Source organism: Cyclopterus lumpus, chromosome 10, assembly GCF_009769545.1.
Source record: "Cyclopterus lumpus isolate fCycLum1 chromosome 10, fCycLum1.pri, whole genome shotgun sequence".
In the NCBI taxonomy this organism is placed as follows: domain Eukaryota; kingdom Metazoa; phylum Chordata; class Actinopteri; order Perciformes; family Cyclopteridae; genus Cyclopterus; species Cyclopterus lumpus.
In genome coordinates this window covers 4,276,701-4,304,474 of record NC_046975.1, presented here as the reverse complement: position 1 = coordinate 4,304,474, position 27,774 = coordinate 4,276,701, and the positions used below count along the sequence as shown (strand labels likewise).

The 27,774-nt window shown below is 43.5% G+C and overlaps 3 protein-coding genes across 6 annotated transcripts; all 3 read right to left on the bottom strand.

The window, feature by feature from the left end:
* Window positions 1-641: 641 nt before the first annotated feature.
* irf2 (interferon regulatory factor 2) lies at window positions 642-10,892 on the bottom strand. Of its 3 annotated transcripts, none has more exons than XM_034543210.1 (9): window positions 10,615-10,891; window positions 8,570-8,662; window positions 8,387-8,486; window positions 7,598-7,774; window positions 7,452-7,498; window positions 6,287-6,425; window positions 5,831-5,983; window positions 4,646-4,683; window positions 642-3,621 (listed from the first exon to the last, which is right to left on the bottom strand). In XM_034543210.1, the coding sequence occupies exons 2-9, from the start codon at window positions 8,654-8,656 to the stop codon at window positions 3,358-3,360; spliced, it is 1,005 nt and encodes a 334-aa protein (XP_034399101.1). In that variant the 5' UTR covers window positions 8,657-8,662; window positions 10,615-10,891; the 3' UTR covers window positions 642-3,357. The 3 variants fall into 3 exon arrangements, 2 of the variants coding, with proteins under 2 accessions (XP_034399101.1, XP_034399102.1); XM_034543211.1 differs by having other exon boundaries at window positions 2,175-3,621; window positions 6,287-6,422; XR_004610032.1 differs by lacking the exons at window positions 642-3,621; window positions 7,452-7,498 and having other exon boundaries at window positions 4,640-4,683; window positions 10,615-10,892.
* A 2,070-nt stretch (window positions 10,893-12,962) lies between these two features.
* LOC117737645 (caspase-3-like) lies at window positions 12,963-22,564 on the bottom strand. The gene is made up of 7 exons (XM_034543732.1): window positions 22,473-22,564; window positions 17,742-17,810; window positions 17,401-17,528; window positions 16,056-16,184; window positions 15,103-15,278; window positions 14,080-14,200; window positions 12,963-13,939 (listed from the first exon to the last, which is right to left on the bottom strand). Exons 2-7 carry the CDS (start codon window positions 17,804-17,806, stop codon window positions 13,707-13,709), a joined length of 852 nt encoding a protein of 283 aa, XP_034399623.1. The 5' UTR covers window positions 17,807-17,810; window positions 22,473-22,564; the 3' UTR covers window positions 12,963-13,706.
* A 203-nt stretch (window positions 22,565-22,767) lies between these two features.
* On the bottom strand, window positions 22,768-27,467 carry cenpu (centromere protein U). 2 transcript variants are annotated; one of them, XM_034544295.1, is made up of 13 exons: window positions 27,381-27,467; window positions 27,022-27,070; window positions 26,684-26,768; window positions 26,249-26,465; window positions 25,558-25,642; window positions 25,372-25,446; window positions 25,172-25,262; window positions 24,558-24,684; window positions 24,385-24,463; window positions 24,038-24,085; window positions 23,621-23,682; window positions 23,267-23,423; window positions 22,768-23,084 (listed from the first exon to the last, which is right to left on the bottom strand). In XM_034544295.1, exons 1-13 carry the CDS (start codon window positions 27,383-27,385, stop codon window positions 22,980-22,982), a joined length of 1,185 nt encoding a protein of 394 aa, XP_034400186.1. In that variant the 5' UTR covers window positions 27,386-27,467; the 3' UTR covers window positions 22,768-22,979. The 2 variants fall into 2 exon arrangements, with proteins under 2 accessions (XP_034400186.1, XP_034400187.1); XM_034544296.1 differs by lacking the exon at window positions 25,172-25,262 and having other exon boundaries at window positions 25,317-25,446.
* Window positions 27,468-27,774: the final 307 nt, after the last annotated feature.

Genomic DNA, 27,774 nt, shown 5'->3' with positions numbered 1-27,774 from the left:
CGCTAATAATTCAAGGTTCAATGTTGATTTATTGTTATTGTGCAACGCAGAGTTGCATAACGACACGAGAAACACACAAGGTCATCCCCTGTTCTTAAAGTAGCACCAAGTTTAGAAGAGCTGGAGTCAGAGGGAGCAGAAGGAAGAGTCTGAATGTTTGTGGTGCAGATGTGAACACAGGAGGCCTGTGGACACAAAGGAGCCGAGCAGCAGACACAAGCCCCACAAACACACTGTTCACCATGACTAACGGCAGGAGGTCGCCAGTTGTCAAGGCAACCAGAGGTCCTCGGAGGCAAACAGGAAGTGGAGCGAGAAACAGCAACTGAAACAGCAGTCGAGTGGTTCGGTTAAACCGGAGTGAGCGGAGTGTGTGTGTGTGTGTGTGTGACGAGGAGACGTCTGCTCTGAAAAGAAGCTGAACCACACACAAAATGACTGTTTCCCCCTTACACGTAGCAACTCGCACACCTCAGCAACAAGACTTTTTCCTTGATAGAACCGAGCTCTAACCCCATTTTGTTTTTATTCCAGTAAAATACACTTTTAACCTTTTCGTTTCCTCAACGAACGTACGAGTGAGCCATAAAAGGTGGACTCTGATCTTGGTGCAGCATAAAACGCCACAAAGCCCAGACCCCTCAGAATAAATATAAAAAAGTCTTTATTCAGATTTACATGTTGATTCACAAGTAGTTTTCACTGCGTACAGACAGACACACAGTGGAGTCGTGGCTTCTCTTCTTTGACGTTTTCCTTGGAGACACCTCGGCTTCCACTGGGCACTGATTTGCAGAAAGCAAAAGGCTGGAGCTACATGATCAGTCGCCCCCCCCCCACCCCCCTCGAAAACATTAATATACATCTTGTCGACATCCAGTCTTTGGCTGCAACGACGTCCCATTCACGGACTCTACTTGTAAGTGCACTTGAGTGATTCCTTGCGTTGAAGCCGTCTAGCTTTCTGAGGCCCCGTGCGTCTGCATTAAAAAGGGTCGCTGTGGTTAAAAAGCCTGATGGGGGCGCTGCTGTGTGTGCAGAGCAACGCGCGGAGCGCTTGGTCCTCAAGCAATCAACAGCACACGAGTTGATCGGCACAACTACAAGTTGTGCAAATATCTAACTTCAGGGAGGATGCCTGATCACTATGACAACACTGGCCAAGACTCAAACGTATGGGTGTAAACAAACAAACAAAAGGCAGGTGTTGACAAAACGCTCAAGGAGTGGAACCACATGGACTAAAACAATCAAAAGGCACACGGAGGGAAGCGTCTACTAACAAGTAAGATTCAACGTGTTCCTGAAACAGTAATGTGCGTCCAGTGTACGTCTCTAGTGGTTGGGTTCGAAAACCGTGGCAGATTCCGATTCGTCCTATTGGTTCTCCTGCAGGAACTTCCTGTTTGGAGCTCTGCGAGAAAACAAAAAAAAAGCGGGAAGCGAGGACTGTGCTTTAGCCTGCTAGCTGCTAACACAAGTAGCGTTTCTGATACACTCGGAAGTCATAACTTAACACTACATTTCATTTTATTTATATATCTTTTTTTGGAATAAATTCATATGTTGCTAAGCAATATTGAAAACCATCCAGCTTGCTCTAATAATACTCTGTACAAACACACAGCAAACTTCCATTTTGCGGCCACAGTTCATCGTTCCGTGCACACGTTTGCATTTAAGGCCTCAAAAGAAGTCGTTTATCTTTTGAAGACGTCATGGTTAAGACGTCATGGTTAAGGTGAGGGGCTCGAGAGGATGAAAGAAACAAGACTTGGACTGAGACGTCAACCGGAAAACAGAAAGTTCTGAGCCGAGAAACCGGACTGTGAAAAGAAGAACACAAAGTGACTTAAAAGAACAACAGAACCAGGGTCTTTGCTGATGACGCCGTCCTCTAAACGGCCTCTCAAAACCAGACTGTCTTCTTCTACGCTGTCGCAGCGAGACATTCCCTTTAAATGTGCCAGTTAATAATAACCTCCAATTAAAAAGTGGACGTCTGGAACCCTGAGATTCAGTCTCCTTCCTCCAGACCCAGTGAGCTCCCACACAAACACTCCGACACACACACACACACACACACACACACACACACACACACACACACACACACACACACACACACACACACACACACACACACACACACACACACACACACACACACACACACACACACACACACACACACACACACACACACACACACACACACACACACACACACACGGATGTTTGTCACGTCGAGCGCTCAAGAGCCACAGACTCAATCCCTGAAAGCCTCCTGCGAGTACGTCTGGAGCAGTTTAGATCCAGACACTCTGTCAGAGGCACACGTCTTCAACAAGAACGTCTCTCTCCCTCTCTCACACACACACACACACACACACACGCTGTCTGTAAGGTGCTGAAGCTACACATGCATATGAGCTCTATACATTATTAACGGTGGGAGGCCGAGGATAAAGGAGAACACATGGGTGCATTGTTCAGTCTGTGCGTCCGTCATTCTCTCCGTCTGTTGGCGGGTTACATTGTCCTGAGGTTCCCCAGGCACACACACACACACACACGTGGGCACACGCACGCCATCTCTCCACTGCAGGGGGCCAATCAGGGCTCCAGGATGAGTCTTTATGTAGACGTCTCTGGTGAAGCTGCTTTGTTCTTTAGTCCCACGTGTCATGCTTACGCCGCTCTTAAGATGGCAGCCGATCTGTTCCTTTAAGGAGGTGAGATATGTACAAATAACATTTAAAAAAAACCTTCCTTTGAGGAGCCATTAGTTTGATTGGAGACTGTACACGACTAAAAACAGCAGATGGATACGAGGACGTAGTTTCAAACCTCCACGAAGGCAATACTGACTCAAATAATAACTAAAAGCCACTTTTCTTTCATTACATAAAAGTGGGACATTTCTTTCATTGGGCATAATATATGTCAAAGTGTTTCAGCACAAAGCAGCAGAGGATATGTGACCGTTATGGTTTTTAAAAAGGCCAGATCTTGTCCAAAACGGACGTGGGCGGGGACTAACGGGGTGCGACCATGAATTCCACATGTACCCTTACATGATCCTACCCTCGCACACGTTTACATCATGCACACCCTTCGCAGCCAAACGGGTGCAGAACAATAAACGTCAAGGCGTCACCCGTCAGAAAACTGAGCGAATCCGTCGCTTAGACAGATGCTACAAATATATCAACGGTTTCTGAAGCTCGCCCGGTTCAGGCTCCACGCGGCCTCCCCGTGGAGAAAACATCCGTATCTCTGATATCAGTATCTCATGTTCTGTCGTTCCTATGCCCTGGAAGCAGCGCTGACACTCCCTCGTCCGGGGGTCAGAGGTCAGGAGGGAGTCACGTCTGAGGTTTTCATGATGACACTTGCTCGCATCTCGTGGGTGTGGCTGGCCGCAGCCGACGCTAGAGAGTTCTGTCCGTAGTCCGGCAGCCAGCCGTCGGTGTGGTAGCTGATGAGAGGGGCCGGGTCTCGCGTGCTGGTCACCCTGAAGTTGGGCTTGCTCGCACTGACGAAGCTGGCCATGCCGGGTAGAGGACACGTGGGAAGCCTGAGGACTGATGTGTTGTAGTCCCGCCCCCAGACACTGACCTGTCAGTCAAAACAATAAAAAAAAAAAAAGGAGAAGTAGAAGAGTTGCGTAAGCAAAAACACAGGCAGGATCTCCAAAGGCTACATCTCACACATGTTGTGGTAAAACAGCAAATGAACATACAGTAGTGCTGAGTCAGCACCTCTGTGATCCAGGAAATATTACTATATATATATATATATATATATATATATATATATTAATTAATTAAGCCCTAAAGAGGATTTTAATCGTCTTCAACAGGGGCGACACTCCTGCTTCAATAGGATTGTAAATGAGCATTTGAAATATATATACTGTATGTATGTATGTATGTATGTATGTATATATATATATATATATATATATATATATATATATATATATATATATATATATATATATATATATATATATATATATATAGCATCTGTCCATCCGGGGAGAGGGATCCTCCTCTGTTGATCTCCTGAAGGTTTCTTCCATTTTTTCCCTGTGAAAGGTTATTTTTGGGGAGTTTTTCCTGATTCGATGTGAGGTCAAAGGTCAGGGATGTCGTATGTGTACCGATTGTAAAGCCCTCTGAGGCAAATTTGTGATATTGGGCTATACAAAATAAACTGAATTGAATATATATATATATATATATATATATATATATATATATATATATATATATATATATATATATATATCGAGAGAGATCGGATTTGAAGTAAATGTTGCTACATTACCCATTATCAGTGGTACAAGTACAGGGTTCTTATCTGTTGTAGTGTGTCTGTTTGTGTGTTTGTCTTGGACAACCTCAGATCAAACTGTTAATGTTTGACAGCCAGAATTCCTGACAAGGCCCTCCCTTTTCTCAAGTCTCTCACAATATTACACACACACACACACACACACACCCTACACCCTACACCCACACCCTGTTTAGTCAGTAAGGTTGGAGCAGGTAAGAACCTGTTTATCCGAAGAACAGAGCAGTTAATAATCCATTCATCACGGTCCTCCATGTATAAGTGTGTATAAAGGGAGACTCACGTCTTTGGTGTCTTCTGTGTCACTGTCTGTGTCACTCCCTGTAGAAATAAAGAATATATACATATATTAAAAAGGCACAGATCAGCAGTTAATACATTAGTATTCAGGACAACTTTGCAACAAGTCATATTTTATCATATCCATCAGGGAGGAAGAAAAATACGTAGATAAGTGAGTAAAGAAGAAATACATTCAAAGCAAAAGAAAAGAAGGGAAACATGGGTAATTGTAAATTGAAGCCTGAGTCTTCAAGCCGTGGTAGCGATGGAGAAAGAAAAAGAACTGAGAGACAAAGTCAAGGAACGACAGATGGAATGATTGCAGTGGCGGAGTGATAGAACCCACTCGGGCCTGAATGACTGGTTGGGGAAGAGTAAAGATGATACACATTGTGATGTGAGATCAACAGAACTCAGGGTGGAAATGTTATTCAGAGAGCATGTATAGTTATGGATCTCTTTACCAGAGAAAGCAGTCCTTTCTATGTGGTACTTACAGTTAACTATATTATCATTAGCGTAATATAAATATTTAAACTGCGGCCAAGTTGCATTTTCTTCCTGTTGTCTGTGCTCCAGCCAAAGCAGGATGTACATGTGCAGGAACTGACTCCTCAGCCTGGGCAGGAAGACCCGCCCAAAGCCAGTCGATTGACATACACACACACACACACACACATACATACATACATACATACATACATATATATATATATATATATATATATATATATATATATATATATATATATATATATATATATATATATGAACAAATGAATGGAAATGTGCATGTAAATGAAATGTATTCATTTACATTTGGTTATTTGTCTATATAATTCCCCTGTTTTTTTATGTATTATTTATTCCTCTTTGTAGTTCCACATTTATTTACAGAACTTATTTTATTGGTCTGGCACTCCTATGACTACAAACTACAAGTCTTACTAAATCAGTGTTTCATTCATGATTGTTGGTTATTTTCAACATTCAGCTGATTTGCCAGAGGACGCGGACACTTTATGTGGATGTTGTAATCGGCGATGAATGTCAGATATCAACAGTTCATGTCACCACCAGATTGTGGTTCAGATGTTGTTGTTTACACACACACACACACACACACACACACACACACACACACGGTGAACCATGATGTGTGATGTTTATGCGTGTGTTGTCTCACCGCCGCATGAAGACACGGGAGAGATCTGGAGTGGGTACGAGTGGGAGGAGCTCACAGTCTGCTCTTCGTTCTCAGTGGTCACTTCGATCGTCTGACAGACAAATGGCAGCTGCTCGCTGGTGATCATGTGGTCTTCTACTGAGCTGTGAATGGCTACAAATGGGCATACCGGAGCTGTTATGATGGGCCGTATACATAAATTCACTGTGGTGCTGGAAATTAATCATTGATCAATACATCTTAAGTGTGTGGAAAGATCTAGTTACACATCCACCCACTGATAAGATAGAATGATGCTATGATGCGTCTCCATCAGCTATACACACACACACACACACACACACACACAACAGTGTGGAGTTATTCAATAGCTATAGAAATATGAAATAGGCCTCAAAGTGCAGTACGATTGAAAACCCAGAAAGACATTCATGAAGAAGAAAGCTGGAGGAGAACCTGAGGCGCTGTCCGTCATGGTAAACTCTCGTGGCTCCTCTTTGATCACTTCCATTTTGACGATGTCCTGCATGGTATAGTCGATGGGTCCAACACGAGTGTCGGGAAGAGTCCTGTCTGGCGATGGAGACGCTGCCTGCTGTAAAGAGTGAACAGGGCACAACGTGGAGAAAGAGACAGAAAGAGAGATTGATAATCATGTTAATGATATTAATGTTCCAGGAGCAGATGTGTGCTGTGATGAACACATCTGTACAAGCAGTACATGCCAATTAAAACACAGCGTCCCTGATAGAATCACGTCATTACATTTCAACTGTGCTAATGAGAACCCAATTAAAGAGCAGGGATGCAGTGAGCCAGTGCACGGGCATTAGTCAGCTGTATGATCAGGTATTTAGCTATACAAAAATACTTCTAAGTGAGGCTCATGAACAGCTTATTCCAGCTAAGACCAGACCAGGACACCCCATATCTGGAGCATGTTAGGCATGTAAACAAGTAAATTATCCTGCCCAAACTGGACTAAACTTGCCAGCCAAGCGTTTAACAAGCACTCGGTTCACTCCTCAACACATATTTTAATAAGCCGATGTCTTCATGTTTGAATTCAATCCGTTTTTAAGAATAATCTGTGATTCTGTTGGGCTTTCTAGTCTAATGGGGAATTGAAGATGGGCGAGAGAAAGGTTAATATTCAGTACACTTAAAGCAGCCAATTCCATCATTTCATTAATGGAAGTTCCAGCGACTGGTTTTACTCGTGCGTCGCTTGGAGAGACAGAACCAGATGGAGGAGGCAGAAGGCCCGTTTACTGCCTCTTCTGGCAAATGTCTGTCATGTGGGAACCCAAGCCAGAGTAGGTCCTTCATATCAGAAATAACTTTGCTCTGCTTTGGCTTTAAGAAAAGACAGCGCAACGTTTCTCAATCAAATGAAATATTTCTGTGATGCCCAACGTGTCACAAAACTAGGCCTGGGTGAGAAATCAGAAACGCATTATTACGACCCGCTGTGCTAATTATACTGTATTATGTACTAATTATACTACTGAAGCCGTTTCTTCAGCAGTGCTACCGCAAATAAAACATTGCTAAAGAAGGGTACGTCGCGTGTGAACGTCCCGTTGAGGAATTTTGTGTTATTGAGCTACTGGATGTCTACCTCTTTATTTCCCTTGGGCCTCCCCTCCTTGTCCGTTTTCTTCTTTCCTAAACGAACAGACGGACAGAAACACACCTCTCACACAACATATCTGGAGAGATCAAATCTGGGAAAGTGAGTGCTTTCTTAACCGCAGCAGCACTCACCTTTCTTCATGCTCCTCTCCGAGGAGGAGAGCATCTTATAGACTCTGAAGGCATTCGTTCCCTTTTTGATGCTCTTGTCCTTCACCTCCTCGATGTCCGGCAGGCTGTTCATGGCACAGCGGAAGTTGGCCTTCCACGTTTTCGGATCCGGACGATCTATGCCTAGCTGGAATTTACCTGCATACGCATGGAAACAAGCGAATCACAGAAGATCGGGTGAGTTCAACATTTGCAATGTTACATTTATTACGACAAAAAAATCTATTTTTTTTCCTTCACAAACACTGTTACAGACAAACCATGACACAAGACTGCGACTTGGTTGTCATTATTATTTACTTTGACAACAGCTGGGATAATTACCACTTTTTTCCCCTCAAACAATTAAAAAAATATAAATATTTTTAAAAACATACCTTATAAAAGAAAAATAGGAGTTATTAAATGTAATAAACACTTAAAACTAGTATTGCTAGTGAGTATTTACATCACCAACAAGCTAGGTCTGAACACTCATCTGAGCTGCTTCCCTAAAGGATATATAAATAAATAAATAAATAATATTTCCCACTGACTATTTCTGACTTTTTAAAGAACCTTTCTAGAAGCTTCCTCTGGCCTAACTGAATGGGAAACTCCTACAACTTGGATCATTTGGTTTTTCTTCCTAAAATCGCAAGATTCTTTGATTTCTACACAGAGAACCGGTGCGGTGTGTGTGGTTCGGCATGAAGATGCGAAACCACTGAAAAAGGAGAACCACTGAGTGTATATGGTTATACTTATTACCAGTATGTATGGCCCATCTCATGAAGAGCGGAGCATCTTTCGCCAGGTCCCAGCCATGACGCGCAGCATGCATCCACGGGATCTGGAAGATTCGCTTTTCCTAGAGACATTTAGATTTGGTCAGCTCTTGAAAAATAATATCAGCCTGTGTGTGTGTGTGTGTGTGTGTGTGTGTACACTTACTTTGTTAACCCATTTGAGTCCTGGTATCTGACAGGAGTCGATCTGTTCCTCCAGCCAAGGTCGCATCCTCATTCTCTCTACTGGCATTGTGTCCTGCGAGCACACACACACACACACACACACACACACACACATGGATATCTATTATAGATAACATGTGTATGTTTGATGACAGATCACATTGGAATTAAATGTAAAACAAGTATTCTCTTAAAGTTTCTATATTATAGTACATTATGAGAATTACGTTTACATCGAGGGAAAAAATAAAACAGGGTAGTAATTACAACAGACAAGAAAACAAATATTGAAACATAACGGCTACTGTGTCAACCAAAGTGAGAGGAAGCAGCCACTTAAAGGAACAGTGCCTGGCCGTCACAGGGATCTATTGGCCGAAAACGGTACAGAATATTTGAAAGTATATTTCTTTAGCGTATGCGGACCTAAAAATAACACCGCTTGTGCCTTCATTAGCTTAAGATGAGGCGTTTCCATCTACATGCAGAGTGAGTCTTCCCTGCACGGAGCCGGACGCCACGCTCCAACGGTAGCCCGGAGAGGACAAACCAAACACTGGCTCTCGATGGGGGCCCTCCATGTTTGGGAGAAGTTTCAGTTGGTTGCAATCTGCAACCTCTCACTAGATGCCGCCTAATCCTACACACTGCACCTTTCAGGTTGGTTTTCATACAAACAACCACCCTTTAAGAGCTAAACAAAAGGAGGGAGACGTCCATCCATTTGATCTGTGGCTGTAAAGATGACACCCCTGCCAGGCCCATGAAAGTGAACTCACTATCTTGACTGCACCTGCAGCTGCGTCGTCCACGAAATGACTGTCTTTGTCCGACTGCGATACATCTTGAATTACATATTTTAGAAGGCGGGGCAAGCGGGTGGACGACAGAAAGAAAGAAAAAAAGAGGGAAGATAACGAATGCAGCAGGTTTTTATCTCAAACAGTGGGCTCCCCTCCCTCCTCCTCACCCCCCCCCTTCGCCACACTTGATTTAAGAGCAAGGTTATGATCTCTGCAGTGTGATCAAAGTCCAGGCAGCCCAGTGAGGCCGACACTCCCCGTGCACGGTGGTTCGAGCCAACGCACTGCCTCCTGACGCCAGAACGAGCTCCCCAACAGGTCAAACAGGGTGACATGGCACAGCATCAAGTGCAACATATTTTCACGAGCCGCTGCCCTGTCGAAGCATCCTGCTGCAGCCAGCTTACAGTACGGGCTGGACCCCATAACCAGCTCTGTGTCATCATGGCTAGACGGGAGTTTGGAAAAAAGTGGGGATATAAATAGTGTGTGCGTTGTAATAGTTTAAATTGTTGAATGGAAAGTTTTTCCAGCTTGACAAGTGAAAACAGAAACAATGCAAAACAACTAATTTTAAAAAAGGTAAGAAAATCCCGAGAATAAGTCATGAACTCGGTGTCAGAGCAACACAGCTAATGGTGTGTGGCGAGGTGTTTATGTTCTGATTGCAGTGAGTCACGTGTTAGTTTCAACAGGTGGGATCGTCGCACGTGAGGAGCGAACTTAAACACGACGTTCAGGTGCGGGTTTCTGACAGCAGGATCTACCGACACCTGCACGGACCCCTGAACACCGCATGAGTAACGTTCACGAGCCGTTCCACTAGCTCCTCGCGTTACAGCTACAACTACTAAACTTTTAGGAACATTTTAAACATTTTAAAAAACAGTCCCTTTAATACGACATGTTTTCGAATATGAACAAAACGTCCCAGCAACATTAGCAGTGACTTCTGGGAAATGTTGTGAACGGTGTTTAGTATTGTAGTCCGCCTGGGGTCACGTCCCGGAGGTAGTTAACCGTCTGGCTGTCCGGTAGTGAGGGAGACCCAAAAAACAAGCAGGAGGCAAAAGTGAAAACAAACGAGTCAACACGCGCGGAGAGAACACCACAGTCCCACTTTCACTTACACGTCGAGCGAGCCGTCACGTCGTCCCGTGGGGACGTCTTGTGCCAGCGCGAGTCAACGGCGTGAATATGCGGAAATGAAAAAAGGTTGTACCTGTTCAGTGTGCACGGCCTGTAGCCTCACGGTCCCGCTGTCACAATCACACGCGCCGCGGGAGTCCGACGAGTTAAAGTTGTTTGTGATTTCGAGTGGTGGAAAAAAGGGAAAGGGCGGCCGTCGTTTATTTCTGTTTCTGTGTCCAGACCGAAAGCAAAACAACGGCTGCTTCGGGAAGTGGGGGCTCGAGCTGGAAATCCCCCTCCTGCTCTCGTGCTCTCGCTTTGGGTCGATCCGAGCAGCGTCGCGGAAGTCACTTGGCTGCGTGCGCGCCCGGACGAAGAGGGCTCACTCTGATTCTATTTCTTGCTGCAACCGACGCGCACCGCCTCTCCTGCTTCATTTATTGAGCACATTCATGAATAAAAAAAAACTAATAGAGTAGTACTAAAAGTAATGTTAGACAGAAGGCTTCATTGGTGTTCCCTGGACAGATGACCCTATATGTATGCACAATTTGAAATGGTATTACCCTGTGTACCTGTGTCCTATATAAATACTACATTTAAGATAAGATAAGATAATCCTATATTAGTCCTGCAGCAGGGACATTCACAGCATATAGTAAATGAGATTGTTTTAAAGTCTTATAAATAAGTAATAAACAGTAAAGAATATTAACTAAGTAAAAAAGGTGAAAAATCCACAATAACTAAAATCTAACTACAAATATTATATGTAGACAAAATTATTTTGTATTGCACGCTGTATTGTGTTATAAATATTGGAGTCACATTGCCACATTAATATTGTCTTGTATGGCAATGAGGTGTTTCTATTTTAAGTAATTTCTGATTATTTTTTGTTTCTGATATAGCTCGTTGAATGTCCTTAGGTTGTTTATTTTTAGATGTAAATATGACATAATTGGCTGCTGTCATACCATTTAGTATGTTTTTGTATTTCCCCCACGCACCCCACTATTCACTATGGAGCACCATAGTTTATGGTATTCTACTTCTACACCATTATTCCAACAAAACATCTTCGGTTGGGTCAAACAGTTAGAAGTGTGATTTAATATTGATAATGTAGTCAAAGTTCAAGAGCAGAGGAGCACATTTTGGGCGGGGGTTCGGGGGAGGGAACCGCCCACTTTTTGGATCGTTCTCTTTGCAAGCATAGACGATCTTTGAGTTGGATTTCATTTTCACTTCCTCTGCTGTATCTCCTCGTCCCCTCTATTTTCTGCACGGCTGCTGCTGGAAACGAAACAAGAAACTTGAAGCGCGCGTGCGCGCGTTCGTTTGTGTCCTCGTGTGTGTGTGTGTGTGTGTGTGTGTGTGTGTGTGAGAGAGAGATTAGACGGCCCACCTGCAGTTATTTGGAAAGTGCAAATTGTCACTGTATTTGCATGAGTCGAACAGATGTAGTGAGACACGTGGGTTAATTGTTACATTGAACAGTTTCAATCAGGAAGTAGTTTTGGAGAGTCGCAGAAACTGCCCCGTTGCTTTTTCTGATGAAATGTGAACGTGATTGAAAATGCAATTGTATCTGATCTATCACTATTGTAAACATTATTATTACAAAAAAGATGTATAATAATAATAATAATTAATAATGAAAATGTATTCATTTGTGTTATTGTTATGATGTTAAGACCAAAGCTATATTACTTTCTTTGGTAATTTATAATGTATTGTTATTGTTGTTATTATACATCATAAAAGGTAATTGTAAAGGCTTCAAATATATATATATATATATATATATATATATATATATATATATATATATATATATATATATATATAATGTGTTTAGAATGAGTTTCAGTTCCTAGTATGGTGTACGGCTGAAGGACTGCCGATTCATTACAAACTAGAACTACACCAACACGTCTCTCTGGCGCCCTCGTGTGGTCGCGCACACGTTTTGTCCGCTGACTGACAGAAAGCGTCCTTGTGAACTGTGCTTCTTGATGACACTCCAAAAGCCCAAAGCACACCCCGGGCTCAGCGGCGGGTTCGTAGCCCATTGTGAACATTATCAATCAGGACGCACAGACAGGAAGGTGGAGGTGGGATATCTAAGTACATGAGAACGCAGGGGATCCAAGTCCTGCCTCTTTTATCTCCAGGCCTCATTTTGTCAAGATACTTGGCCAAAAAGAGCAGCCCTGATCTACGGTGTAATATTAAAGGTCCTTGCCGGCCGTGTCGTTGATCACGCCGCCCCCTCCTGGTACAGAAGTCCTCCCACGATCACACAGAAAGCCGCTTCAGAAGGCTCAAAATAAGTCGCGCTGTAACTGTGAAGGGGGATGAAGGTCTCAAAGAGGAAATTAATCCTCATCCTCCTACCAGCGTGGAGACAGAACAAAACCAGGACCACACTGGAAATAATCTTTGCTTCATTGTTTTTATTCTCGACAATAACTTTTGTCTGCAATTATATTCACCTTCGCCATTCCCAGTGAAAGGTACACAAACATCCCCGGAGGTTGAGCACAGTATATAGTATATGTTTAGGTAGTACACCAATCAAAAACTACCACACCTACAGTCCATTTGTGACCACCTGAAAAGGAAATGCGCACTCTACTCCAGTACTCACATTGAGAGTATTTATTATGAGCCTTATGATTGTTGGTGTCGCTCGGCTCAGTTTCATCACGGCTACACGAGCGATGCTCCATTTTTAAAGGGACAGTGACATAGTTTCATGCGATGGCCTGATATTTGATCATACTTTGTGCATTTAATGCATTCAGAAACTGTTGAAAAGGCAGACGCACTGCACGCGGTAAGCCCATTGTTAAACCTGTGAATATACATATTGACTGTATTATGTATACGTAGTAAAAATGCTTTGCTTGTGTTTATGTGTGTGGTCACTGGAGCGGGCTGAGTGAAAAGTATTCAACTGTCTATCATGCAACACACTAACAAATCAAATGTTGACAATGCATGTGGGTTCTCCTTGGAGTCACAATAAAACCAATGCTGTCCTGTTTGACATGAACTATGCAACGCACTGCAGTACGAGTGGTTTTGGCCGAAGGAAGTAGAAATCAGACACCTGTGATGGGGAAATAGATACAAATTGAATGAGCGACACCAGTACAGTCCCCCACAGGTCAGACCTTAATGTTGAGGAAAGTAGAAGTCTTTGGTCAGCATGGAGACGATACAGGGGATCTGCTTCTTGCCACTGTATCCGGGCAGGTTGGAGGTGGACTCAAAGTGTAGCGCCACCTTGCGGTTGACTCGTGTCATGATCTGCATCAGCTCCAGCTCTCCGGCGAAACGCTGCAGCATCTCACACAGCGACTGCATGAACCACGAGCCGTTCTGGGTGTTCCTCCACGAGTAGTAGCCTGCAGGAGAGCTTGCTCATTAGCGCTCTTACAACAAGGTGCACGCGGCTTCTATCGCGGTCATCCGCCGTTTACCGGACGGGACGTAGAAGATGTTTGACAGAGAGACGTTCCTTTCTACCGCTTCCACCAGACGTTACCTGGAGCAGTGGAATAGGCGTACAGGAAGTCGGCCTCCACGGGAATCCTCTCCGACGTCTGCGCGTCGACACTGTCGGTTTCAATGAGGGATCCGTCATCCAGGTCTGACCCACGGCACGCCTGAAAAAGGGGGACAAGGAAATCCGGGTGCAGCATGAGCATCAACCGAGTCTCTGCAGACAGGCACACGTGGTTTAGTAATCCACGGCTAGAAGCGGAGGTGGTTGTTCTCGTCTACTCAACTAGTTACGGGCACATTAGGCGGCTTCGGAGCAAATTAGATGCGTGAGTTGTCATGTTGAGCCCGGGGTTCGGACTTTTCTTTACACTCGTACCTAAAATGTTAAACTTCCTTCAGTCGTTCAATAGTGTAATAGTGAATATAATGAAAGAAGTGAAAGCAGCACCAGGGTAGCGCTGCTTGAGCGTCCGTTTGCATACAAAGTGCACCAAATCGGAGAGCCCCAGTTTGGCCTTTAATCTGGCAGAGAAGCGACCGATACGCATCGCGACACGCTGTATTCAAAAGTCTAAAACTACAGCTGAGAATACAACCTGCTGTGTGCCACCTGGATGGTCTCATACATCCCATGTTGAGAAGTCAGCGGACACAATTGCATCACAACGACTTGTTCAACAACAAAAGATGCTGGCTCTCAGAAAAGGGCGCTTACTGCTCCTTAAACTACAAAACAAGCATTTACAAGAGCTAGATGAACATGTACATGTCCACTGGCACAAGTGTGTGTGTGTGTGTGTGTGTGTGTGTGTGTGTGGTATATCTAAAGGGGACATTCGCTAGCTTTAATGTGGATGTCCAGTCAGTGTTGATGAAAAAAAGTCGTAAATTGAAGCGATAGATTCCCCAGTGCAATGCATCCTGGTACATGTAGTCAAGAGGTCTGGGCTTTTTCTGCCATCCCAGCGAGCCCCGAGGAAGTTGTTGCCTCGGTGGACGACCGATACCATCATCACGGATCGGACGTCCACATGTCAGGTGGGGACTTTCCCCTGTGACTCACCTGGATGAAGAAGAGCTTGGGTTTCCCCACCAGACTCCTACAGCGATCTCCTTTGAAGCACTTCGTCAGGTCCTCCAGCTTTTCAAAGCCGTCGGTGCCATATATCACACCCTCTTTTCCGTGACTCAGCAGCACACACACAAACGACGCACTGTCACTGTGGTCCTCCTTGGATACTAGATGCCCACGGGGTGGGAACAGGTGGAAAAAGGGAACGAGGGTCACGATACCGGTCCAGGTGCGGTCTCATTTCAATTTTTATTGCTCTTGAGGAAAGCGCTCGTCCTTTCATGGATGACCACTTAACAAAGACTTGTTGGGAAATCAAAGAGAAACCAAGCTCAGATGCTGCCATCTAAATAAATGTATTATTATTATTATTATTATCTAGTGGTCGCTGCGTGCTCTGCAGTAACGCGGTCGATGTAAATGCAGCACATGCCACCTGATGATCGATGGTCGAGAACCAACGTTGGAACGTTTAATTAAAGCGTGGCCGAGACTAAATGTCGGCTTTTACAACCGCTGGACAAGTTGATTGTACCCGGATATAAAGTGCAATTATCCTGTTAGGGAAAATATGCATATCTCATAATCAAGAACTAATTAGGAATATTTAAAAAAACGAAAAAAACATTGCAAAGCCCATTTTTTCTGGGAGAAATATTCCACAAACCATTTCAATGCCACACAACATGAAATGTGAATGGCTCTAGTGAAGAGTGGGACAATATATAACACTAGTTATCTGTACTGTAAACCTCATTCTTTGAATCCCTGAAGGGATCCTTTAAATTTAACATTTTTATCCAACTGTTTATTACATTGTTTGTGAGGTTACACTGTTGTGTGATAATATCCTCTGTGCGTGTGTGTTTTAGCTGTATTACAAATAAATACAAATACATCTAGAAAGAAGCAGACCTTGAATGAATGAATAAAACCGTAGTTACCACTGCACAACAGTTGTTTCATCTGATCCCCGGTCCGATCGTTGGCCACGGTGACGTTATAACCCAGCTTGGTGAAGGTCTTCATGGCATCGGCGGCATCCACATCCGTCCCGTTCCGAGCGCTCATGGCTGCGGAGACACGCAAAAAACACAGATAGAAATGGTAGAAATGCAGCAGACATACACAATACAATATGGTTATTTATTGTGTAGACTCAGGAGAACTGAGAGTTTAGACTCTCTTGAGAAACAGAGGGGGGGGGGTTCAGGGAACGGTGCCAGGATGAGGTGTAATCAGCCTCAGCTGGGGTCAACCTGTGTGTGTGTCTCTTCCCGATAAAAACAGGAGTAGCGACTGAGGAACGGGGGGAAGCGGGGAGCAGAGCCGACGGAGCGGAGAACCGAAGCCCCCGGGGGAAAGGACACCCAACCCCAGCATAATTTAAAATAATATAAAAACCTGTAAGAACTGAATCCCGTGTGAGGATCACCATTTCCTCATTTATTTGTGCCTAGCTATCATTTTGCAAACTCTATTAAACAATATGGAGAGGAGCTGTGGGGATTTTTCATGGCAGACGTTACTAACATTACCGGTGGCTCTGCTCCCTTCCAGAGTCCAAGTCGGCCACGAGTTGTTTAAAAGAATCTGACCGCACTAACACTATACTACGTAATTAAGCGCACTTTCACTGAGGATCTGCTGTGTCTTTAAATGCCATTATCTCCTTTCCTTTCGTAAAGGGTGGTCCAGTGTACTCTACTAAAGGAGACAGGAAAGGTTGCATTGAAGCACCATCCCTTCCTTCCTGAGCGTAAGGATAATTAGGTCCTACTACTACTACTATTTAGTATGTCCCGATACATTGTATGCCCAAAGCAGTATGCCAGGAGTGTTCTGGTCGCAGCATACCTTTCTGGCTGTTCTGACCCACAATTCTTTGCACAGCAGATACTTTAAGCAAGAGGGTCAAAGTGGAAATTGGATGGTTATGAGGAAGAAGTAGCATCCTGCATGCAACCGTACGTACTTCAGAAGAGCAGCTGCAGTATTTACTGAAATTAAAAAGAAAAAGTATGCAGATTTGGAACGCAGCTTCGGTTCTGAACCTTCCTCAGCAAAATAAAAAGTTCTGTCCCAGCTCAGCACTGGCGCAGCTGAGCCCTCAACACGCAGCATGGTGGAAGCAGGAACCGTAAGAAATGTGGATAACATGACGGGTTTTCACACCCGTGGACATCTTCTATTTGCTGTGTAAATCAAGCACCGACTAATGTTTTTTAGAGAGTTATTACATCCACAGAACATTTGTGTGTGTGTGTGTGTGCCAGCAGCTGTAGTTACTTGTGCTACTGTGGAAGTTCTTATTGTTGATGATCAGACAGGTCCCGATGCAGGGATAGTCCATCTTGTAGAGGTACGGGTCAGAGCCTGCTGTCTTACTGATGCTGTCCATCTCCTCTGCATTTGACCTGAACATGGACACACACACACACATACACAGATTTGTAAATACACTGTGCAATGATTTAAAAACCTGTTTGCAACTCGTCAGTGACTCTAAGAGGTCAAAGGGCACAGTGTGATCCAACGCCACCCGTAGGAGAAGACAGAAGACAGAGCGGACCGCTTCGGGCACATAATGTCACGAGGTGGTCAGACAGTCATCCGTGTACAATAATTACCTCTTTGCAAAAAATGACAGTGCGTCCACAGTGTCCCCGCCACTCCGCCGGTCTCCATCAGCCATGTTCCTGCAGGCATTAAACAATCAGACCGTATTAAAAGTGGCTCTACATCCCCCCCCAACATAAATAACAACATCTTCCATTCCCTGGGATCCAGCACTGTGCACGCTGGCAAAGCATAACAACACAAAGCAGTTCACTCTTTTCTGAACACTTTGGCTGCTTGGTTGTTACACACTCGGTGTTTGAGTGTGTAACACAGGAAGTGCTTTACATCTTTCAAGCAAAGCGCCATGACAACGTTAGCCCGAACGAGACTGGATTCCTTGAGGCCGCTGAAGATATTTATATAGCAATAAAAACTGATAACGCTAAAATATTGGCCATAATAATAATAATAACAATAAAAATAATAATACAAATAAGTTACATATTAAAACTATTACAGAAACAACAATCCTGACATGGTTGCTTTAGATTTGTGTTACTTTCTTAGATGAAGATTAGAAAAGAAAAGAAAAGCTGTAATACGCATTTGTCCTTTGCAATTTGGGTGAAGTAATCCTTTAAATGGCCGACATGAAATTTGGTTCAGGTAATCTGACACAGGATGCTGAAATCATACAGCAGTTTTACACAGATTCTACAAATATAAAGAGGTGGCACTTCCTGGAGGTTGTTCACATCGTGGTTAGGACGGTTAAGACCGTGTGTGGAGAGAGTTTATAATACCTATAATCCATACAATCTTAGTGTTAAACGGTCATATATTTTACTAAATATCTGTATTGTGCTATTATACCTAAAGTAACTGCCTACAATAAATACAGGGTCCAATATTGATTGAAATTGCTGTATCGGGTATCTTTGACAATGGGACTCCGTTATATAAATAAATAACAAATCAGCACATAAATATTGATATATTTATTTGTTGAATGTTGTTCTTTCTCTTTGTTCTCCCCGGGCGCTTCACTGCAGCCCACTGCTCCTTAATAACTAAGGATGGGTACAATGCATACAAGAATTTCCCCACGGGGATGAATAAAAGTGTACATTTCTTTCTTTCTTCAAAACTCTTCTAGAGCGGTGTCTGGCGCCGGCTCCAGACAGTGACGTGCATAACCAGTGGCGGGATTTCCCCTCGGGGAGGGGAGGGGTGGAAGTGAGCAGAGCAGGAGAGCAGCAGGGGAGAGTGTGTGAGTGGCCTTTCAGGGGTATTTTCTTTGTAGATAACACTTTGGTGTTGTAAATAATAGTTTTAGTATTGTTTCATTCTCATTGGCCCACTTTCCTGTCTCCACAAACACAAAGAAGGACACTGGGAAAAGAACTGACAGAAGGGCCGACAGAAACAGTGTTTCCCTGGATGTGTGAGGAGTTCTGTCACATCTCTAAAACGCCTGGACATGGACCAATAAAACAGCCTGTAACATGGACACATATAACAGCCTGTAACATGGACCAATAAAACAGACTGGGGCGACGGGTCATATTCCAACAGGACAACGACCCGAAGCACACAGCCAAGATAACAAAGGAGTGGCCCAGCCAGAGCCCTGACTTGAACCCGATTGAACATCTCTGGAGAGATCTGAAAATGGCTGTGCACCGACACTCCCCATCCAACCTGATGGAACTTGAGAGGTTCTGCAAAGAAGAATGGGAGAAACTGCCCAGAAATAGGTGTGCCAAGCTTGTGTAATCATACCCAATAAGACTTGAGGCTGTAATTGCTGCCAAAGGTGCTTCAACAAAGTATTGAGCAAAGGCTGTGAATACTTATGTACATGTTATGTTTTCGTTCTTTATTTTTAATACATTTGCAAAAAACAGTTTTCACTTTGTCATTATGGGTTGTTGTGTGTAGAATGTTGAGGAAAATAATGAATTTAATCCATTTTGGAATAAGGCTGTAACATAACAAAATGTGGAAAAAGTGAAGCGCTGTGAATACTTTCCGGATGCACTGTATAACAGCCTGTAACATGGACCAATATAACAGCCTGTAACATGGACCAATATAACAGCCTGTAACATGGACCAATATAACAGCCTGTAACATGGACCAATATAACAGCCTGTAACATGGACCAATATAACAGCCTGTAACATGGACCAATATAAAAGCCTGTAACATGAACACATATAACAGCCTGTAACATGGACCAATATAAAAGCCTGTAACATGAACACATATAACAGCCTGTAACATGGACCAATATAAAAGCCTGTAACATGAACACATATAACAGCCTGTAACATGGACCAATATAACAGCCTGTAACATGGACACATATAACAGCCTGTAACATGGACCAATATAACAGCCTGTAACATGGACACATACAACAACCTGTAACATGGACACATATAACAGCCTGTAACATGGACCAATATAACAGCCTGTAACATGGACCAATATAACAGCCTGTAACATGGACACATATAACAGCCTGTAACATGGACACATATAACAACCTGTAACATGGACACATATAACAGCCTGTAACATGGACCAATATAACAGCCTGTAACATGGACCAATATAACAGCCTGTAACATGGACACATATAACAGCCTGTTTCATGGACCAATATAACAGCCTGTAACATGGACACATATAACAGCCTGTAACATGGACACATATAACAGCCTGTAACATGGACACATATAACAGCCTGTAACATGGACCAATATAACAGCCTGTAACATGGACACGTAAAACAGCCTGTAACATGGACACATATAACAGCCTGTAACATGGACACATATAACAGCCTGTTACATGGACACATATAACAACCTGTAACATGGACACATAAAACAGCCTGTAACATGGACCAATATAACAGCCTGTAACATGGACACGTAAAACAGCCTGTAACATGGACCAATATAACAGCCTGTAACATGGACACATATAACAGCCTGTAACATGGACCAATATAACAGCCTGTAACATGGACACATATAACAGCCTGTAACATGGACACATATAACAGCCTGTAACATGGACCAATATAACAGCCTGTAACATGGACACATATAACAGCCTGTAACATGGACCAATATAACAGCATGTAACATGGACCAATATAACAGCCTGTAACATGGACACATATAACAGCCTGTAACATGGACACATATAACAGCCTGTAACATGGACCAATATAACAGCCTGTAACATGGACACATATAACAGCCTGTAACATGGACCAATATAACAGCCTGTAACATGGACACGTAAAACAGCCTGTAACATGGACCAATATAACAGCCTGTAACATGGACACATATAACAGCCTGTAACATGGACCAATATAACAGCCTGTTTCATGGACCAATATAACAGCCTGTAACATGGACCAATATAACAGCCTGTAACATGGACACGTAAAACAGCCTGTAACATGGACCAATATAACAGCCTGTAACATGGACACATATAACAGCCTGTAACATGGACCAATATAACAGCCTGTAACATGGACCAATATAACAGCCTGTAACATGGACACGTAAAACAGCCTGTAACATGGACCAATATAACAGCCTGTAACATGGACACATATAACAGCCTGTAACATGGACACATATAACAGCCTGTAACATGGACCAATATAACAGCCTGTAACATGGACACATATAACAGCCTGTAACATGGACCAATATAACAGCCTGTAACATGGACCAATATAACAGCCTGTAACATGGACACGTAAAACAGCCTGTAACATGGACCAATATAACAGCCTGTAACATGGACACATATAACAGCCTGTAACATGGACCAATATAACAGCCTGTTACATGGACACATATAACAGCCTGTAACATGGACACATATAACAGCCTGTAACATGGACCAATATAACAGCCTGTAACATGGACCAATATAACAGCCTGTAACATGGACACGTAAAACAGCCTGTAACATGGACCAATATAACAGCCTGTAACATGGACACATATAACAGCCTGTTACATGGACACATATAAAAGCCTGTAACATGAACAGGTATCGCTCTCGGAACCGGGACAGATTAGAGTTGGATCGGAGCAGCCGTAACATCCCGTTCAGTTATGACGTAACGCCCGCTCATAGCGAAACCCCAATGAGGAAGTCATTAACGCATCCTTCACCCTTCATCCTCAGGAGCGGCTGCTCCTACGGTGTTCGGACCCGGTTCATTAGCATCGTGTAACCCACCTGTGTAACCCACCTGTGTAACCCACCTGTGTAACCCACCTGTGTAACCCACCTGTGTAACCCACCTGTCACATAGATGTTATAACGACATGTCATAACATGTTCCACGCAGCACAATCAGGGTGTACCGTTCACTTGCGCACCGCTTTCTGTACAAACTGATTGTGCGAATTGGTCCAGAGGCCGATGCACTTGAAGTGTAATATGTACAGCTAACTTACGTTGATTTAAACATGTCATTTCACGGACCGCCAGCCCGTATGTATCTTATTCAGGAAGCAACGTTACATTACAATGACTAGCTCACGGGAACCTAGCGAGAAGTGTCGAAACACATCAAACGTCGGTTACGTTAACGGACGTTACCTGTAAAGGAAGCTCGCGCAATGAGCGCGTCTTCACCTGTCCTGTCGCCCTAACTTACAGGAAACGAGACAGTCGTGTCTTCGTCTTCCACTTTGTCAAAGATCATTTTTGATAATGATTTCTTTCTTTAATCGCAACAATAAACGTACCTCTTTCGGTGGTAGAAATAGCCTGGTAATGGTTCAAGTCCCCGTCCGCACTGTGACTTCAAGGAAATGTTGTTCAAAGTACAGGACTGAAACTTTCAGCCAATCAGGGACGCGGCTCCCCGTGTGGGCGGGTGGAAGCGTAAAATCCCTGAGGCGCACCTTGACCAAGGGGAGCAGTCGATTGGCTTAGAAAACTGTCAGGACCCGACAATGTTAAAAGAGAAACTGAAAACCCAGTATTTAAATACACTAAAAGTATTGAACTCGTACAAGGGAAACAATTTGACTACAAGCATTCAACATCAAACCAGTTTATTTGTACTAACAGTATTGTTTATTTTTTTATCTGGATGGGCAGGAACTTTTTTGCATATATACATAATAAAATCTGAACCACAACATTCAACCCAAAACGTGAAGCCGGATTAGGCTTTAAAACGGCCTCAGTGTGGCTTTGTGTCGTCTTTGAGCCCTTTTGACATTTTGAGTAAGGTATGGCGTGGTGCGCTATTTCAGAGTCTTTTGCTGCTTTCTGGTCACTCCCAGCGGAGGCTGTGCGGTCTGAATATGCTTGGTCTCCAATAGCAGAGCAGGCAAGCTGGACGCCCCGTACTGGAAGGGAGGAGGAGAGGAAGCAGTAGGTCAAAAAGCATCTAATTAAGAAAAAAGTAGTTTCTATAGCTTGTACCTATGGCCAAGACACAAGTAACCATACAATAACCAGGTTATGATTTCCATTATTTTTCAGGTCAATATTCACCTGAATACAGTGAAGTGAGTGTGTGTGCGTGTACCATCTCTTTTTCTTTGGGGCGTTTGTGTCGGTAGTCCAGGTATCGTCTGCTGAGCTCTTTGAAGTCCTGCAGAAAGGCTCGGCCTCGTCTCAGATCGGCCAGCTGGACCTCCAGCTCCGCTTTCTCCTTTTGCATCAGCCACGTCTGCCTCTCCGCCCTGACCGCCCACACACAGCGTAAAGTGATAAACGCAGGATGATAAAGCAGGTCGGGGAACAGAGGTTGTTAATAATAGATTTTAACACTGAAAATACAATTTTTTGTGTGTTAATAGTGCATTTAATGGATGTTTTAATGACTAATGACTTTTTTAAAAGACCTTTAGTCTATAGACAACTGGTGTGCGCCTCTCACCTCATCAGCTCATGTTTGGCATCCAGCAGTCTCTGTGTCTCTGTGCGGATCGAAGAGCCCACCTGACACACGCCAACAAGAGCGAAAGCAAAAGTGAGTCCAGGCTGCTATGAAGCGGCCTGGTGTTGTGTAACATGACGAGGAGTCTGCTGGGGGCTCTACCGTGTTCCCCTCCAGAGTGAAGCATGTTGATGAAATGACAGAGCTTCACCAAACTCATGATCTTGAGGCAGAAATAAACTCTCTGCAAAAAATGACATGGCAATCCGTCCGGTGGCTTCACTCAAAACCACAAAATCAGAAGAATTCACTTTTTTATGGTGAATATGAATGTCATCCAATAGCTGTTCAGATATTTCCGTGTGGACAACACCCGGAAATGAGTCAGAGTGGCCAACGGCTGGTTGCTATAGTTACCTTGGCGTTTTCTCTCTTTAGAACCTTGAACTCCTTGGAAGAAGAGATCTGTAAAAGAAAAAACACCAGTGAACACATTATGACATGAATTAGTATTACAGTATAAATCATTGCTGACTTGATCAACACCATGATGATGTCATAGCGCCATATTTCATGGGGGACACTTTGGGAAAAGGTGGTTACAGGTGGTCCCCTGATGAAGTTGAGTGTACGTACACTAGTTTCTCTTCTTCTGGTGAACAAAAAGTGAGTGAGAATCTCAAACTGCCAACCGGAAAACACAGGTTCTCCTTTTGCTTCAACTCCTCGGCATCACAAATCAAGTAGAGTTGGTGAAGTCTCACCTTTTCTAGCAGTTGCTCCTTCACATTGGAGGAGAACGAATCAACGGCCTGTTTGACTGCTTTAGACTCCACAGACTCTCTGAAACACACACACACACACACAGTAGTTACCATGGCGTGTATAGTATGGAAAGGTTAGGTCACAGGCTACTTGTTCAGGTGTCTTAGTTTACCTGTACTGGTCACAGAACTCCAGGAAGGCATCCAGCACCACCTCGGACTCTGTTCCTCCACCTCCATCACGTCTGCTCCTCCTCCGTTTCTCTCTGCGGGCCTCCTCTGGTTCTGCAGAGGCACTGCCTTCACACGGAAGTTATGTGGTTCAGATTTCAAGTAGAGTAGTTCAAAAAACATCTTTCTCTTTGCAATAAACTGTTCACCCAATGAAATATTTACAAAACACAATTTTCCGTTAGAATGATTCAGCTGAACTTAGGATATGAAACATTGGGTCCATTTCTTGTACATCATGTTGTATAAAAATGAAATAGCGTATAAAGACAAGACAACCTTTAAAAGTCTGGTTTATGCAAAAAAGAAAGGTATAAATACACCGACCAACAACCAAGAAATCGCTTTCTGAGAGTTAGATGAGAAGATTGATAGTTTAAATAGCGGTCAGCTTAGCTTAGCATTAAGACTGGAATTGCTAGCCTGGGTCTGGACATCATGCTAAGCTACGCTTACCATCTGCTGGGTTCATATCGAATGCCCCGTGTTCTTATCTAACCCTCGGAGGGAACAGGACAAACTGTCCTTGAACAGGGTTGCTGCTCATCTCCCTGACCTGATGAAGACGTTCTAGATTTCGGCCCCTTGGACGAAGACTTTCTGCTTTTTCCAAAACTTAAAGCCGTGGCCTTCTTCGGACTTGGCTTCTGAATAAACAACATGAAGACAAAGACAAATACAGAGTTGAACACAAACGCTACGTTTCTGTGGATGCCCAGTTCTTGGCTGCAACGATCTGGTGAAGTCAGTCCATACCCAACTCCGATCTTCATCTTCATCCTCCTCCTCCCCAGAGGACAGAACTCTCTTATGGGCAGCGTCAGGTTTCTCCTGGAGGAAAAAACAAACAAAACATTGCCTCGACATGTTCTCAACGAGTCATCCAAGAAGTTGCCGTGACCTTATTAGCATAACTGTGGCATTCGTCGTTCACTTCGTTACCTTCGGCGCAGCGTCACTGGACTTTCCACTTCCTGTTTCACTCCCTCTCTTCTTGCCTTTCTTCATCTGCTGATTGTCCTCCGGCCTTGTTTGGGACACAAGAGACAAGAGGAATAACTTGATGGGAAGAAAGAATATTGGTTAACGGAGTAGAAACGTCCACTGCAAGTATTTATTTACTGGAGATTGTCTTTCTAAAAAGGGCTATTGCCTCTTCTTACTTTTCTTCTGTTTTTACCATAATCATATATACACATGTAATAAATGACTTCAAATGAGTTTCTTTTTTCCTTGCATTAGGGGCAAATTATGAATTGATGAATGTATAAATGTGTCTTGTATATCAGTTGACGTGTTGGTATGTGTATGTAGGTGTTCTCTCCAGTATTAGGAGGATGGGATACAGTTAACCATGTAACGATTCATTACAGACCGATATATATCTGATTCACTAGTATAGTATTCTCACGATGGCTCATTTAATGACAATAACCTTTCATCTCAACTGTTGTGTGCCTTACATCTGTAATGATGATGTTGTGTAAATACCAAGTAAGAAACTGCACTAAATACTATTTTGTTCAATAATGTATCACATATTCTTTTAAAGCAATGTCTTTATAGACCATTCATCATGCACTTTGTGAATTGTTGTTTATTATCCTTATGGTAGACTGAAAAGTGACATCACCTCGTCCCTCCAGTACTTCTCCTGCTCCTCTTTTTCTTCTCCTCTTCCTCCTCATCATCCCGCTCCGTCTCCTTCCTCTTCATGGCAGATCCACGCTGCTTTACAGAGGTCTTCACGGTCTGAGGAATCTCCTTTTTCCCAGCTTTTCGCCCCTTCACCCGATCCTCCTCCGGGACCTTCAGATCGTCCTCCATGGCCGTGCTGTGCAGAGGGTTACCTTGTGGGCGAGACAAACAGTTACCTGGTTAGCACAATGTTGGTGGTTTGACATTCGGCTGGACTCTGGAAACGAGGCAACCGTAAATACACTGACAAGAACACGCGTGAAGAAAGCTGGTTGCCAAGGTTACTGTGAAATCTGCTTTTCTCCCAGACTCACAGACATATTGACTCTGACATGGATTGTGATACAGACATACGGTGTAATGAACTTACCGTGATTCTGCTGCAGCCCCTCGAAAAAGCTAGCTCTGTCAATAGAGGACAGGTTGGGGGAATCGTGATCATTGGATGAACCTTTCTGGAAATGAACGCAACAGAGAAAACAACTCAAGTTCCATAATTTACAGTTTGTCGAGCTTTTTTTATGCAACAAGATGTAATAAATAAAACACAAATACAGGCGCAATGTTGCGTGGGAAGTCTCTGAGTTGTTTTCACAGAGGCAACAACAACAACACCCCGTTGTTATCCCTTTTAGTACTGTTATTACAAATCATAGTGCACTTCAACTGGAATCAAACCAGTGGAGCAGAAGCTAGTGAACAACTCACGTGACTCTCCTGTTGTGGGAGCACTTTGGCTCTTCTGCCCTTTTTGGCACTGTGTAAACAAAAACATCATCACCATCATCCTCATCACTACCCTCCTCCTCCTCCTCCAGATGAATCTGGTTCCTGAGTGGTTGTCCAACTCTCACAGGGAGCCGTTGTCTCGCTTCGTCTAGCTCTGCTGTGTATGTGTGTGTGTGTGTGTGTGTATATATCAAAAAGGCGTAACGTCATAAGGTTAACAAGCAGACCAACGATATAACGTAACTTCACGTTACGGTGAAGTGTGTGACCAACATAATACCGAGTGCCGTGTGGTATAGGTATTGGATGGATTATAATTCAAAATGTATAATTCTCACCTCATTTTAACGAGTAGCTAGCACGTTTATTTTGAACTGTTTTGAAAACTCAAATTGGACAGAAACCGCTTCCCGCAAAATAATTTCCGGACTGTACCATTCCAGATGAACGGGGGGGGGGGTTGGTACAATTTATAACGAATAGTTAGTTGCCAAAAAGAGTGTTTGTGTATTAAACGAAACCGCGTTAGCCTTAATATAATTTCATGGTGATATAGTGTCAATGTAGTTTACCTAGATTATCTGCACCTAAATTATCAAAGGAAATGAAAGCACAACTACCCCGAACAGAAACGCTGAAATGTCGGTCCTACGGAAAGCGCAAGGGTTCAATATCTGTTTTGAGGATTTGTATACATACCTGGAGTAAAGATAATGGGACTACCTACAACTT

Coding starts and splice junctions, on each gene's coding strand:
- cenpu (XM_034544295.1), bottom strand. Junction 26,769..27,021: donor TCCCACAACAGGAGAGTCAC/GTGAGTTGTTCA, acceptor GTTCATTTCCAG/AAAGGTTCATCCAATGATCA. Junction 25,643..26,248: donor AGAAGTACTGGAGGGACGAG/GTGATGTCACTT, acceptor GTCCCAAACAAG/GCCGGAGGACAATCAGCAGA.
- irf2 (XM_034543210.1), bottom strand. CDS start 8,656: ATGCCAGTAGAGAGAATGAGGATGCGACCTTGGCTGGAGGAACAGATC. Junction 5,984..6,286: donor CATGACGGACAGCGCCTCAG/GTTCTCCTCCAG, acceptor GCCCATTTGTAG/CCATTCACAGCTCAGTAGAA. Junction 4,684..5,830: donor TCCCGTGTCTTCATGCGGCG/GTGAGACAACAC, acceptor TTATTTCTACAG/GGAGTGACACAGACAGTGAC.
- LOC117737645 (XM_034543732.1), bottom strand. CDS start 17,806: ATGGCTGATGGAGACCGGCGGAGTGGCGGGGACACTGTGGACGCACTG. Junction 16,185..17,400: donor GAACTTCCACAGTAGCACAA/GTAACTACAGCT, acceptor GTGTCTCCGCAG/CCATGAGCGCTCGGAACGGG. Junction 13,940..14,079: donor CGCCTATTCCACTGCTCCAG/GTAACGTCTGGT, acceptor GCTCTCCTGCAG/GCTACTACTCGTGGAGGAAC.